Source organism: Acomys minous (assembly GCF_964271855.1).
Source record: "Acomys minous genome assembly, chromosome: 14".
In the NCBI taxonomy this organism is placed as follows: Eukaryota; Metazoa; Chordata; class Mammalia; order Rodentia; family Muridae; genus Acomys; species Acomys minous.
This window is the reverse complement of record NC_140496.1, coordinates 91,539,382-91,554,765: the sequence shown is the minus strand read 5'-3', so window position 1 is coordinate 91,554,765 and position 15,384 is coordinate 91,539,382. Positions and strand designations below refer to the sequence as shown.

At 41.0% G+C, this 15,384-nt stretch overlaps 1 protein-coding gene across 4 annotated transcripts in view; it reads right to left on the bottom strand.

Moving 5' to 3' along the window:
- Positions 1-15,384, bottom strand: part of PPP3CA (protein phosphatase 3 catalytic subunit alpha) — a 278,323-nt gene that overhangs the window by 136,134 nt on the left and 126,805 nt on the right. For all 4 annotated transcript variants that reach the window (XM_084756053.1, XM_084756054.1, XM_084756056.1 and 1 more), the window contains exon 2: positions 3,916-4,116. In XM_084756053.1, the coding sequence (XP_084612179.1) occupies positions 3,916-4,116 (201 nt within the window). The remainder of the gene's footprint in view (positions 1-3,915; positions 4,117-15,384) is intronic.

Here is a 15,384-nt window from a genome sequence, read left to right as displayed (position 1 = left end):
TTAGCTATACTTACAAATGTGAGACCATGGCCTTTAGTTTCAGCAATGCTTTGGTAAACATTGTCTCCTGCTATAGTCTGTGTCCTTGGAGGGCAGCAACCAGGCCTTGTTCGCAAGTTCATATCTCACATCCTCCACACCAGAGGTATATGCCCAGCAAATATCTATTACATTGACTAGTCACACTAATATCTGGCTACATTAAAAAAAAAACAAAAACCTATCACATACACATTTGCAAAGGCACGATGACAAAACACAACCAAACTTTCAGAAGAAAGTCAAAATGAAAATTCTTCCTCAAATGCCTCTGACCAGAAAATATACGCTTCAAACTATATCTGCAGAATTGGAATTTCCATTCTAATTGGACAATTTAACTTCGGTCAAAGGGCAAAACTTCGTTCATGCTCCCTACTCATGTGTCTAGCTTGGGAAATGAGTGGGGAAGCATATTTAATTTCTTAAGTCTCCATTCCAAAGGGGCTCCACTCCACTACCTTCAGGAAGGAGGAGCAGGAAACTTCCTGCCACTTCTGACTTCTTCAAACTAACATGTACAGCATTTTAAAAGAAGAAATACTAAATAAGCACAGACCTTGTGGTAGTTTATGAACATGAGAAAGGGAAGACTTGGCGTATTTCAACATTAAAAGAAAAGAGAGAAAAGCAACAACAACAACAACAAAACCACAAAAGGATGAATATCCGGATTGCTAACAACCAGGACAGTAATTCTGGGGTTCAACTCAACTAAGCAAATCATGGCAGATGTCAGGAACACTCTGCCCTACACAGAAAATTATTCTGTTAATAAAAAGTACAAAAGAGTTACAAGAACACTAAGGACCAGCAATTATTTGCAAATACAATAATTGCAATTTGCTTTGTTTTGAGTCCTTGCTGATCCACTTAATGTGGAATTACACACATGCACACACATGTACTCATAAACATGTGAAAAACAAACACACACCAAAGTCACACACTTTTAAGTGTGGCAATCAGAATTATATAAAGGACGTTTTATCATGAAAAATTTCAAGTATAAAACAAATATAACTTTGCTGATTCAATTATCCAAACAAATAAACTCTAAGTTAAAATATAAATTTCATCTGGCAGGCTCAGCTGTCCAAACAAGGTAAAAATCTCAGAATACGGCAACCAGATATCAAAAACACATTACCAAGGTCTTAAGTCAAGGTTCAGGACCCCTTTTTCCGGAAGGCTTGATGGGAGAGGCTTTCTGGACTAGTATGTGGAGAGATTTTATGGGTTCAGTATCCCTAATCCAAAAGTCTGGATGCTGCTACATTCTGGTTTCTTGAAAATCTGAATGGTCGTATGTTTCTCAGAAGGCTTTGGATACGGGAGGAACTCTTAGGTTCCAAATTATGGTTATTCCACTTTTATTCCAAACATAAAGAAAAACTCCGTTTTCTTGATCAGTCTGCCCTGCTTTTACTTTCCAATTTACCTAGGTTTCAGCTTGTGTTCAGAAAATCATGGGTTGGCGTTTGTCCCTTACTATAGTATAGCTGCTGTGGTCGGAACATTTAGGCTTCCCCCAGATTCCTGTGCTGACATCTAACACTCAATATGAGAGACTCTGCAAGGTTGCATGAATAGACTGTACAGCCCTTGTAAATGCAGGCCGTGTCTGTAGACTAAGGGCCCCTTCCCTCAAGCCTCCCCCATGTTAGAACACAGGAGAAGCCATTGTCTGTGAACCAGGGAGCAGGACCTAACCAGGAGCCACTAAATCTGCCAACACCACAATCGTGAACTTCTCGGGCACTGGTATTGTGAGAAATAGATTTCTGTTGCTTGTAAGTGACTTGGATTTGGGTATTTTTGTATAGAAGCCTAGACAGATAAAAAGTTTTCTCCCCTTAACTTAAATGTTAAGTAACATTTTGCCTCCTCTCTTTGCCACTATCATTTGTGGCATTTGTGGCCATTATATTCACAGCAAAACGGAGTAGTGACCCCAGCAAACTCCTGTACCTTTCCTTGATTGAAAATAATATCCAAACATCTTCAAATCCATGTTCTGAACACTTTGTAAATGTCATCTGGGATCTCTCTGGAGGAGCCAGTGGTGTTGTTCATGGAATCAAGGAGTGGCCAGTCCCTAGGCTACACACACACACACACACACACACACACACACACACACACACACACACACACACACACACACACATACACACACACACACAAACACACAGAGTGTTAAGCCTTGGGGTTAAAACTTCATAAGCCTGGTTCTTCCACAAGACTCCTGGGTTTTCTTCCAAGACCAGCTAAGCAAAAAGAAGCAAGGACTGGGCCATTCCAGAAAACACATTACCTTAAACGTTTATTTTATATGTTTATTTTTAGCTATAATTATCATCTCTAACACCTCGTGGGCTCATTAGTGAATTTACCATGAAATCTTCATTGGAAGCAGCACATTATTATGTGAAAGGTAGAAAAAATAAATCTAATAAAACATCATGTCATATATTATTATACGTAAAAAATAATTCAATCATAAAGATATTATCTAATGCTTACACATTATCACTAATGTACATAAAGCAATTATAATAAAGTCTTAAGATAATTTTGCTGCTGTAGATTCTTAACTAGTATTAAAATACTAATTTTATTTCACTTTGTTTTTCTGGTTTCAGTCCTGAAGGAAGTGAAGTACCATCACGTCCTGCTATAACGAGCAGGAGATAGTCCAGGACTCCATCTGGTAACATGGAAACTAGGGCTGCCTCTGATGTGCACAGGGTAGGTGTATGCTGTCATTTAGTGACAGCAGCCCAATACAGAGGCAATCCCAATAGAACAAATGCCTTCTGCTATCTACCTCTAACCTCTGCCAGCACTGAAATGGTAAACTGTGGATAATGTCAGTTTCTTTGGACTAGGAATCCTTAGGGACTTTTCAATCAATGAAAGTCAGTTCTGATACTCAAGGAACCTCATCACTATTCTAATAGTCAGATTCAAAGATATACTTGAAGAACAATAGCATAAGCATATGAATAAGCAGAAGATGAAAAAGACAAGTGTATATAAAAAATTTCAATGTCTCCTTTCTTTCACATTGAAATGTTATCCATTGCTAAGTTCAAAATATTTTTGAAATAAACATTTTTAATTCCACTGAAAGTAAAAGCCTATACTCTCAGCAAACTGCATAGACAGTTAATTAAATTCTCTGATTATTATAGGATCTGTTTTATAATGAGATTTAATATTTATGGTATAAGGGTGGCATACTTACAACAACCTATTTACCTTTCTAAGAAAAGTGACAGAACAAAAGCATTAAGGAAGCAAACTCCAGGCACAAAACGTCATGGGAAGGAGGCCAAGCTGGCCGCTTCCTCAGGCCAGAGCTTCCTACAGGTTAATATGGAGCAGAACAGAGGACGTAATCAAAACATGGATTGCTGGGCCTGACCCCAGGGACCCTGACACAGGAGCTGCAAGGTGGAGCCCGAGAATCTACATTTTAAGAAGTTCCCAGGGGCTGAGGAGAAGACCCAGCCTGGAGATCATCTTCACAGCATCGTTCATTCTGTTTCTCTTGGCCCTGTCCTCCACCTCTGTTGAAGGCTGAGGACACAGCATCTAACCTTGCTGCCCACAAAACAATGTCAATCAATGACAGTAGAGTATCTGCACCAACACTGTTGTACATCACTTTTGAGACCAATTGTCAATTCTGTAGACAATTAGTGAAAATAAAAATATTTTTATGCATGAACAATATGCTTCATACCTTAATACACAGATTCAATGGTAAAAGCAGACTGTGTGTCAGGTGTCTGAGGCCCATTGCTGAGGAGGACATTTACTCTTCTATACAGTGGTTGGTGGAGAGTGGCCTCCGGGCTTGGGCCTTACCTGTGACTGGGGCATCGATATCCAGCAGGTTTTTCTCCTGTCGAAGAATCGAAGCACCCTCTGTAATTATTCTCAGAGCGACACTTTCTTCCAGCCTGCCCTCCTTCATGAGATGTGCTTTTAAGATATCCACACGAGGTTTCCCATCATTATCAAACACTTCCTTGGCTGTCAGCCGGTGACTTGGCGGAAATGGAACGGCTGAAAGAAGAGAATTGAAAAAGTTACATTAACCAAAGCAAATCAATGACAGGCTGATGACCACTGAATACCTACTCTATCAGTAAGCAGCTGTTTTTAAGGCATTCTCAACTTAAAACACAATTAGTGTCCATCAAGACTTAAAGACTGACTTCTTCCTTGGATTCTAGAAATAGAGACCATCGGCAAAAGGAACTTATGACTCTTCTTGGCCAGTACTACTGCTGGCATCTGAAGGACCCTCGCTGAGTTCATATGATCATTTAAGGACAAATCTTCCTGTCAGGCAATCACTGATTCCACAAATAAAAACAGATCCTGAACATCCATTCCAGCAAAGATGGTGCTAAGACCAATGCAAAGGATAAGGCATCTTGATATGAGCATCTGCTCAAACTGAAGTCCCATCCCGGAGTCAACTTCCTACTATTAATTACTCACAATTCCAGAAACGAACACAAGTTTTAAGGCAGCAGCAGCAGAAGAAGAAAAAAAGCACTGAAACTTGAATAGGAAGAGAAAATTTGCCTTTGAAATTGTGTCAATAGCTCATCCCATAAAGCATTTGCTACACAAGTTTGAAGACCTGAGTTTAATCCCCTAGACTGATTTTTTTTTTAAAGGCCAGGCACAGTGGTGTTATGTGCTTGAAATTCCAGCAACTGGGAGACAGAGACAGGAAGGTCCCTAGGATCTGTGATGATTGTGCAGCCAGCCTAGGCTAACCCATGAGACTCAGGGTTCTCAAAATGCAAGGTTGGGACCCCGAAGGACCATTGTGAAGATTGAGGAAGGAACTGGGGAGGTAGCTCAGTGGGTGAAGAACATGCAATATTAGCATGTGGACCCACACTAGGATTCCCGAGCATAAAAAGCCAGGCATGGTCAGTCATCTGTCATTCTAGGGGGAGGTGGCAGAGAGAAAGGTCCTTGGAGGCCAAAGGCCAGCCAATCTAGCCAAGGGGACAAACTCCATATTCAGCCAGTGACAATATCAAAACAATAAGATGGAAGGGATAGAGAACACTTGACACTGTCCTCTAGCTCCCACATGCAGGAGAACACATGTATACCCACATGTACACCACATACACGGATACACATACACATACATACATAAACACATTGTAAAATATGAGGGAGTAATATAACGTCAGAGAAAAAACACAACCAGGAAACTGTCACAAAGACAAATACGGTTGCTTAGGTAATAGAAACAAGAGGCACCCTCCGAGTTCCATCTACCCTTGGATCTGGACAATGAGAATTTCTCTTACAGTGATGCTCATCCCACCATCTGCAGAATACATGCCATAGGCTCACTCTACCAGCATGTGTTCACCGAGCTCCTACAGGTGCCAGGACATGCCAAGATTCCTGTCATGGATGGTGTCATGAACTCTGGTACATAGGCCATGAGCTGTTTTTAAAAATTCATTATCTGTTGACTTCACGTAAGAGTTCATCCACTGGGCAACTCATATCCATTGCCGTCATCCGTAGCATTTGCCTGTGCCATACCCACAATGCCATGTTCCTAAGAGCATCTTCATTAAGACTCTTCTCTCAGCAAAAAGACTCAAACAAAAAAATCTTCTCGTCTACTGTATAATGTACTTCCTCCAAGAAGCAAGACTTAATAGAAACATGCCAAGAAATGTGTGCAATCTAACAACTGAGACTAGTTGCCAGGATGAAGTTGTAAATAGTTAAAACAAAACAAAACAAAAACCAGCAAATAAGCTTTTATATATGGAGGCAGCCACGGCTTTCCTAACAATTCAACCACAGGCATCTGAGGAGATGATGAGGCACCGACAGACTCCATGGGTGACCAGGAGGACTTGGGGGTCAGCCCGAGGAACCTAAGTATTAACCTTGGCAATGAACTCTCACCTCTATGACCTTGGGAGAGTTAAATAACCTCCTCTGGCTTCGGCTACCTCACCTGTTCGGTGGGATTATGTCCATCTGATAATAACTAAAGCGAACAGTGGGGACGGCAACTAACAGAACAGCACTGTTATTTTGTACCAGGCATTGCTTAGGTAATAAAATCAGACGATGGGGAAAGGCTAAGCCTGGTACAGCATGTGTACATGTGTTTACGTATAAACTCCTTGAGTCCTGGGAACAGTGTGTGGGAGCCCTGAGGTTCAACAGTATTAAGCATGCTGACTAAGGTAATCACCTACCGATTTATATGTAAATGCACTGACTTTTAAACCTAGGCAGTCTGATGCCAGGATACTCATGCTAACAAGTGAACTATGCTGCTCCCCCAAATCTACTCAAGACAATGCATACTAATTAGAAAACAATCAGTAAATCATGTTTCAGAATTGAAATTTCTGATACAGAGAGACATTTCTCGTAGATAAACTGTTTTCCTACAACAAAAGCCTTTTTATTATGCTTCAAATGGGTATGCTGGGCTATTAAAGACAAAGCAGAATGCCCAGGCATAACCAGTCTCCACAGGAGAGAGAAAAGGAGGATATTAGGTCATGCAGCTTAGGAGTTCCTGGCCCCCAACGATACTTCTTGCCTAGATGTTTATTGGGAAAATATGGAGGGGCAGGGAGATAGTTCCAGCAGACCCAGGATGAAGCTGAGTTTGATACAGACACCAACATAGGCAGGCACCCCTGCATGGGAGGATCCATCAGGTTCACTAGGGAGCCTGCTAGCCTTGCAGGGAGCCTCAATCAGTGAGCAAGTCCCAGGTCCCAGTCAGAGAGTTCCTATCTGAAATAACAAGGCGAGCAATAACTGAAGAATGATACTAGAGGCTGAACTCTGACCTCCACAAGCACCTGAGTATGTGTGCACACACAGTAATAAAGAAACCAGGTACTCTCAGCACTCACAGAGGCAGAGGCAGGCAGATCTCTGTGAGTTCGAGGCCAGCCTGTTCTACAGTGTGAGTCCAGAACAGCCAAGGCTACATGGAGAAGCCGTGTTCAATAAATCAAGGAAAGAAAAGAAACCAGACATGTCATTGATCACTTCTTTTGGTTATGGGGCAAAGAGAGACAGCATCTCATTACGTAGCCACACCTGCCTCAAACTTAGAAACTTACAGAGATCCGTCTACCTCTGTCTCCTGAATACTAAAGGCATATGCCATGACACCCATCAGCAATCTCCATCTTAAACCAGAGACTTTATATACGTTTTGAGACTCACAGACACCTTACTGGCCCTTTCTCAAAGTTACTGAGTCATATGTCAAAGTGGATCTGGTAGATGGAAGGGTAGAAACCTTCAAAAGGGCCCCGGGGCAAGGGCAAGAACTGTTTCTGTTTTGTTCTGTTTTGTTTAATAAAAATCACTCCCCAAGGTCCAAGTTAGGCAATTGTGAAGGTTTAAGTGGCTCCGTGAAGATGTCAGACAAGATGGATAGGCACACAGGAGGGACAGAGGGCACTGGTCAGGCGGGTGAAAGTGATGACCTCATTAAACTAGTGTAGGGCAAAAGACTCAGCCGGAATGTCACAAATCATCTAAGGGGAAACAGAGAGGAAAAAAACTCAGGATGGAATCCTCTTCAGAATTTGACTTTCTCTCAGATCTTAGCTCTCTCCATGGCCAAGATGAAATGAACAAGAGATGTTCCTTTTTATCGTGTGTGTGTGTGTGTGTGTGTGTGTGTGTGTGTGTGTGTGCGCGCGCGTGCGCGCAGAGGATAGATTGTGGAGTGGATTTCTCTCTTTCCAGAAATTGAACTCAAGATTGCCCTGGGCTTGGCTGAAGTAAACCTTTCTGGGGTTTGGGTGCTGTCTCCAAATAAACAGTATCACCAGGAGGAGGAAGGAAAGGAAAGCAGCCAATACTAGGGCTGCTTCCCATTGGCTGGGAGGAATGCTGACGTGACGGCGCCTCTCAGCAGTCAGACAGATGGTAAGGCTTGCAGGAGCCAAGTTGGGCTGCCATGATGCCAGTGTCAAGCCGCAGAAAGGCTGCAGGCCAGGGAGACGTTTACCAGAACAAAAATAAGAGTGGACTAATATTTGTGTATTTGTGCCCCCTTTGGATTCACAGAAAAATACCAGCCTTTCAAAGGTCACGTTTATTTGCTTTCTCTCTTCACCTAGAGCCCTACATGCAGACCTGTGCCAAATGTTGAGCAAAAACTATTTGGATCAAAGAATACCACGGGCTTGGAAGATATTTTTTTCCCCATTAACTCATTGTAAAAGTAACTGTGCTTAATATAAAACTCAGTGTTCTCTCTCCTTCCTTCCCTATCAGTACTGCAGTCAGCTGCTTTCACTGACATGGCCTAGACCTGGAAAAATGAAATTTCTAAACACTACTAAACTTAATCAATAGCTACTGAGATTTGAGCTGGATCTTTCCGAGGCAGTTTTCTTATAACTACCTTAAACACAGAGTAAAATCTTGTAAGGCTTCTTCAAAACATCCTACAGAGAAATGGGAACACTCAGCTTCCTGTAACTTCACCATTCCCACAAAATGTCACTTTCTTATCTCAAACAATAACAGAACAAATACGAGGTAATGTGGGAGAAGGGGTGATGCAATTCTTTCATTACTAGGATGGCAGGGCCTGGTAGGCTCATCGCCATTAGTCAAAGATATGATACCTTCTTTTTTACTTGTTGATTCTCCAGGGATCGGCTGTATTCTATGGAGAAACTATTTCAGTACTGACATCTCTCGAAGTTGCTGTCAGTTTTACATTCATGAGCAGAAAACTCCAAACCAGAAGATTCAGTAGCAAGAGTGCTCAGAGCCCGGGGCCCATCTGCTTACAAGGACCACAGCTCAAAAACACCTACCATTCTCTTCCTGAGTTTTGAATTACATGGGTTTTCAGCAAACTACTATTGTGAGTTAGCAGTCATTTGCAAGATCTTGCTTCTTACACCTGATCCTGGTACCTAGAATTACTGTTTCTCATATCTGAGGCATTTCACCCACTACTGAAGGGATTCTCACTATGCTACAGAAAACAGCTAAGAATTGCTGTCATGGTAACAACTTCACTGGAAGGAGGGATGAATTTCTGCTGCCTGGCTCCTTTCAGGAAAATTTCATGAAACAGTGACAAGAAAGAATCATGGACTTAAGAGACTATTGTGCCTGAGACTTCTTAAAAATCCTGGTTTAGGTGGGGTTTGTTTGTTTGTTTGTTTGTTTGTTTGTTTAACCCTTAAGTGGTATCACATCTGAAAACTCAAGCACTACAAATTCCCGAAGGGGAGAAGACCTAAACACAGCAGTCCTGCTTGCTCCCCCAACTGAGGGCAAAATCCTGAGAAGGGGCTGGAGAGGACTGACTCAGCAATTAAGAGCACTTGCTGCTCTTCCAGAGGACCAGAGTTCAGTTCCCAGTACACACAATGAGCAGCTCACAGCTGCCTGCAACCTCAGCTCCAAAGAATCTGATGCCCTCTTCTGGAAACCATGCATGCTGCATGAATGTAGCTCATCTAGAGACAAGGAGGCTCACACACATACATAGAAACACTGAAACAAAGGCCCTGAGGTTCCTACTCCTCTATATTCTCTCTCTCCCCCTCCCTCCCTCCCTCCCTCCCTCCCTCCCTCCCTCTCTCTCTCTCTCTCTCTCTCTCTCTCTCTCTCTCTCTCTCTCTCTCTCTCTCCCTCCCCCCCCCTGTGTGTGTGTGCACGCGCACACACACGTAACGTATAAGCTTACTTATCTTTAGTCACTATAAGTAAGTATTACTGAACCCAGGCATTTTGCATGCTCAGCATAGACTCCATCTCAAAGCTAACCACCTCTCATTTAGCAGGTTTTGAAGCAAACTAGAAAACGTCCATTCAATACTGACCCACTAATATTAAGCAAGAATAAACTAAAATACCAACAGGGTGAGTTTGTCCATCATCAACAGGTTAGTCTGTGCTAAAACCAGGACTGCCATCCAAGTCCCCTGATTTCTATGTCAGTATATTAACCTCTAGACAGGCACTGTTTACTGACAGCCATAGGTGGCTGGAAAGTGGAACCCTGCCTGGTGTGCTAGGAGCCAACAATCAGCTCGGCATTTAGAAGATACAGTGTGTGCTTGTGTGCATGTGTCTTTCTTCCCCATTGCTAGAAAAACAAGTTAAAGGAGGAAGGTTTTATTATTTGGGCTTACAGCTGCAAAGGGATGCAGTCCATCTTAGAGGGAAAATACAGCAGCAGGCAGAAAACAAAACAACTCAAAAAGCAAAGACATGAGAACCAGAAATAAGGCCAGGCTAAAAAATTTCAAGGCCTGCTTCTGAGTGACCTGAGAGGTTTCACTTCCTAAATTTTCCATCACCTGCCTAAACAGTGCCGCCAACTGAAAAAAAACAAACAAACAATAACAACAAAAAAAACCATGTGTGTGTGTGCGTGCACACACACACACACACACACACACACACACACACACACACACACACACACACACACAAAATCCTGGGAGGGGAGGGGAGGGTTCTCATTCAAACCACAATGTGTTGCGTGTATGTATAAAATATTCCAATATTTACATTTATTTTAATATTAAAATAAGATGTTTATTTAATAATGTAAATACAATTTAGTGTTGACATACATTCTCCCTGTTTCCTCTTCTTAAAAATGAAGGTACTAGAACATTTCAAATTACCTATAGGACCACATTATGCACAAGTGCCAAACAGGCCTTTGTGTGCATTCCTTTCACACACTTTTCTTCTTGCTCTCCATCATTTTCAGGATCATGAATCACATGCAGAGCTCTCAAATGACTCAGAGACAGACTGAGACACTATTAATGCAAGAGAATTATTATTAATAATTCTTCATACAATATTAGCAAGGCCCACTGGCCAATGCCATCAGAGCTTACCAAATGGCAGCTCCCTTTGTGTCCTGATCCCCCACTGCCTACAAGCACGACACCAGTGGATCAAAGAAAGCAGGTGAAATGTAGCTGCAAGTCTAGACACGTTTGTCTCATCCCTATCTATAACCACAACACGCACATCAAGAGCCCTTGTCCCATAATTCATGTGGCAACTCTGCAAAAAGGGCTGTCAAAGATACTTAGGTCAGCACATGTTAAGAAAACAGCTTAAGGCTATCACATGTCAGACACAACTTAAACCACGCTCTGGCCTGACCTCCTTAAGATTGGCACTCCAATCTTGTAGGCATTTGTGTATGTCACCAACCTCCGTTCTAATCAAAGGCTGGCAGAATAGAAAGACGGGGCTGACCTAGGGGACACGGAAAGGGCAGTTGACATTTCCTGCTTGCTCAGTCATCAATCCAAAGCAACTGACAAGTCAAGCTGCTCTCAGAGACAGCTTCTCCTTTCCCAAAAGCTATCTCAGACACAGATGGCAATAAAACAACAAACTGAGCTCACACAGGCTGGAATGCTTGTGACCTTTGAGTCTAGCCTTAACCAGCTAACTCTAGTCTTTCACTCTAACCTGGACCAGAAATCTCATAAACAACCTGACAATGTCATTTGCAAACCAGACAATCTATAAGAAACATGGGAATCAACTACAGTATCTGTATGTGATTTTGGAAATTTTAAACCTGATTATAAATAACATCCTTTGTCCCAAGCAGGGAGGGTGGGAGGGAAGGATGGATGGATGGATGGATGGAGGGAGGCAGAGAACTTTCACAAAAGAACTATATGTGCAACCACTAAGACAATCTCCCCCTCCCTCCCTATTTTTCTCCTTTCTTTTCTTTCTTCTGCTTAAATGCAAAGCTTGTACTACCACTCCTCTCTATTCTTACCTAATAAACTCATCACTTCACTCTACTCTGACCAGTCCTGTTTTCTGTAGCAGAGTAAAAAATTTGGGGTTCCCTGAGTTGACCCCTCTAAGGATATATTCTCAGGCTTCTAGAGAACCATTCTTGAGTTGTGTTCCCTTGCTTCTGATGACAGCATCATATTAACTAACTAACCAATTACACAAACCTATGAGCTACTTAGGCTTTATCTTCCATGCTAGGCAGTGAGGAAGAGGCTGGAGAAAAGCAGGCAGTAGGAAGTGAGCATGAGCCGACAGGGACTCTGAGAAGCTGCCTTGTGGTGTGCTGTAGTTTTTGTTAGAGGCCCTGGTGAAAGTATTAGAAAGGAAAAATGAAGAAGTGAAGAGGCAGGAGTTAGCAGGAAATAAGAATGTACCCATCTAAAGAAAGGTCCCTTCTCCTATTGAAAGGGTATAATAAAGTCACCTAATTTTTAGATGAATCTAGACTAAACAGTTGCTTTAAGTTGATAAGGTGGTGAGCTTTGTTTGGTTTGGCTATTTGAAAATGCAGAAGGCCAATTAATGTATGTAAAAGTAGCTCTGCTGCTGGTCACCACCCACCATCAACAAATGAAATATGATCCTGTCCAGAATACGGGGGGAGTGTAAAGGAAGGTAGGTGTCTGGGACTTCCAGGCTATGTTATGTCTTCTAAAGCTGAGTGTTGTTTTGCTTAACTTACATAGAGCTTTAAACAATTCTCGGGTTATCTGTGTATGGAGTATGTATATGCAAAGATAAAGAAACCACGACTGGGGGAGAAATCCAGACCCTAAGAACTTAGTGAACACAACTCATGGGCCTCTGCTTACATCACTTAGACTGACCCTACCCACTTGGCTGATTTGAAAGTGTCAGGCGTTTGCTGGAGATACTAATGTCTGTCAAATCAAAACAGACATGCCTGAACATCAGGTCTTACTTAAGAGTAAAAAGAAAAGGTTCTCCAAAGACCTATAAATAATCCTCCAACTTAGCAATGTCCTGGTGTCCCATTCTTGCCACTATTTTGACCTTATCCAAGGTCCTCTTCACCCACTTCTTCTAAGGACCATCTGCAAGTCCTGAGCCTTAAAACATCTGTCCCAAACTGAAGGCCTCCTCCAGTTCTCCTAGTTGTTGACATGCAAGTACAGCACAATGAGGTTTTACACGGTATCTCAAAAGTGTTCATAAAAGGACACAATGGTGCTCAAAGCATTTACTGAAATAAGCGATTCTCCTTTTTCCTCTGGCTTACAAACTGCACATTATATATAGTACATTTTGGACCCAACTCTACAAGGCTTTACAAGGAATTCTTTAATAAGGATGTCCTTAAAATAGAACAACAGTTCTTTCAGGGTAGGAAGGGTCCAACAGAGGAGAAATGGAGGGGAGGAGGAGAACAAAGTATAACGGCAACAAATAAATAAAAATGTTACAAGGAAACCTAAGCCTTTGCATGCCAAACAAGAGTTAATTTTTTTAAATTCAGAAAATAAAGAAGTGCCATTTCAAGAATTAAAAATTACAGAAAATGAGCACAAAAACACTACCAACAGGATACTTCTATAATTTGAATGTTAAAGTATTTTTCATTAAAATATGACTATGTGAATAGTAGTAGTGAAATATCTACTACTAATGCCTCATTTCTTTTTCTCAACACCATGCCCCAATAACCTGAGAAACACCAACAAGTGACAGTCCACCCTGCCTCTCCTTGCAGTTTTGGGAGGTTCTATCACAAAACAATTTTAACTGTTGATTATTATGAGTGGTTCATTTCATTATAATTGCAAGTGGTTTATACAATGAATTATATGATAATGACTCGAGATGATTCTTTTATGAGAAGGACTTACTATAGCAGTTTCAAAAGATTACAGCATTGTTGAAAAATTTAAAATAACAGTGAACTTATGTTTTACTGTTAAAAGAATAAATGTATATACACCATATGCACAAGACCAATGACTATATGGCTGGTTAATCGGTTACAAATGATTTCATATATGGACATGAGGAAAGCAAAATTGTATCCGCTGATTTTGAAATATTATATTGGCCTTCTAAATTAAGAATTTTGATTAAATATCAAATGTTTTAATAAAGATTGAAGTAAAATTAGATTGTTGAAAAATAAGATATATATTTGAGGAATTTTTAATAATCCTATCTACACTGAGTTTTAAAATGTTCAATATGTGTATTTGTTTATGTCAGGAAATAGCCCAACTATATTGAATTTCAGCTCTAAACGAATAATGGGCTATTAAAACAAATGGTACTTAGTCATTTCTAGAGTAGCAAACCTAAAGTGATGCAAAAAAAAAAAAAAAACATATTATCTGCACTGAGATAAATTTAGGGAGAGAACCTTTTAATTTAATTTATTTTAAGGCCTGAAAGCTGGCTCAGGAAGTAAAGACACTTGCCACCAAGCCAAAGAGCCTGAGTACAATCCCCAGAATTTATCTTCTACCAGCATAGTGGAAGGACAGAAGTCCAAGTTATCCAATGACCTTCATATGTGCTATGTGGCAGGCAGGTGCACACACACACACACACACACACACACACACACACACACACACACACAATGTAATTATTTTTCATTTTAGCTTCAGGCTTTTGCTTTTTTTTTCCAATTAGGCAAATATGAGAAGATTAAAGCCATGAAATAAACAAATAAACATTCTTTAAGACGAGGCAAATTTACTTCCCAAAGGAGTAAATCCCTTTGAACATGGTAATTATGCCTTAGAAATGAAGTCTACCTGAGATTTCAAAACCAGACTTAACCTAATGTATGCTTTACCGTGCAGATATCTTCAATGCAACAGCCCAAAACATGAAATATAAGCCAAGGAGACTGGAGATACAAATAGTTAATTTTAATTTTAAAACATCTACTAAATATGAACATAGAGATCTTTGAAATAAAAATAGGCAAATATAATGTTACCATCTTATAATATGATATGAAAATCTATTCCCACACAGGATGCTCATATTCATCACTTAACACCATACCGTCTCTGACATCATGCTTACCTATTGGCCAAATACTCTGAGATTAAAACGCCTACAAATAACACAACTTTTAATGAGTAAATTTCTTCTGTTTGAAAGGGTCCTGAAAAACTGTCCCTAAATGACAATGCCAATTCTAAGATTTAAGGGTGCCACCTAGTTACCACTTTTGAGTGTAGGAAAAAAAAACTCATAAATAAAACTATCAGAGGACACTTCGCATTTATGCATCACAGAGAAGAAAGTATTGAAATATTTTGCTTCATCATCACCCTCCAAAGAGTTGAGTACAGAGCTAAAAACCCAGGTGAACTGAATTCCCTCCAGGCTAACCTTGCTCTCCCAGGGGGCTCTAAGGCAACTTGCAGGAAAACACAGGCCCTGAGGGCACCACCTTAGGCATAATCCCTACACTGCTTCCCTCTGCTGACCAAACCTTTTTTCATCCACTGTATC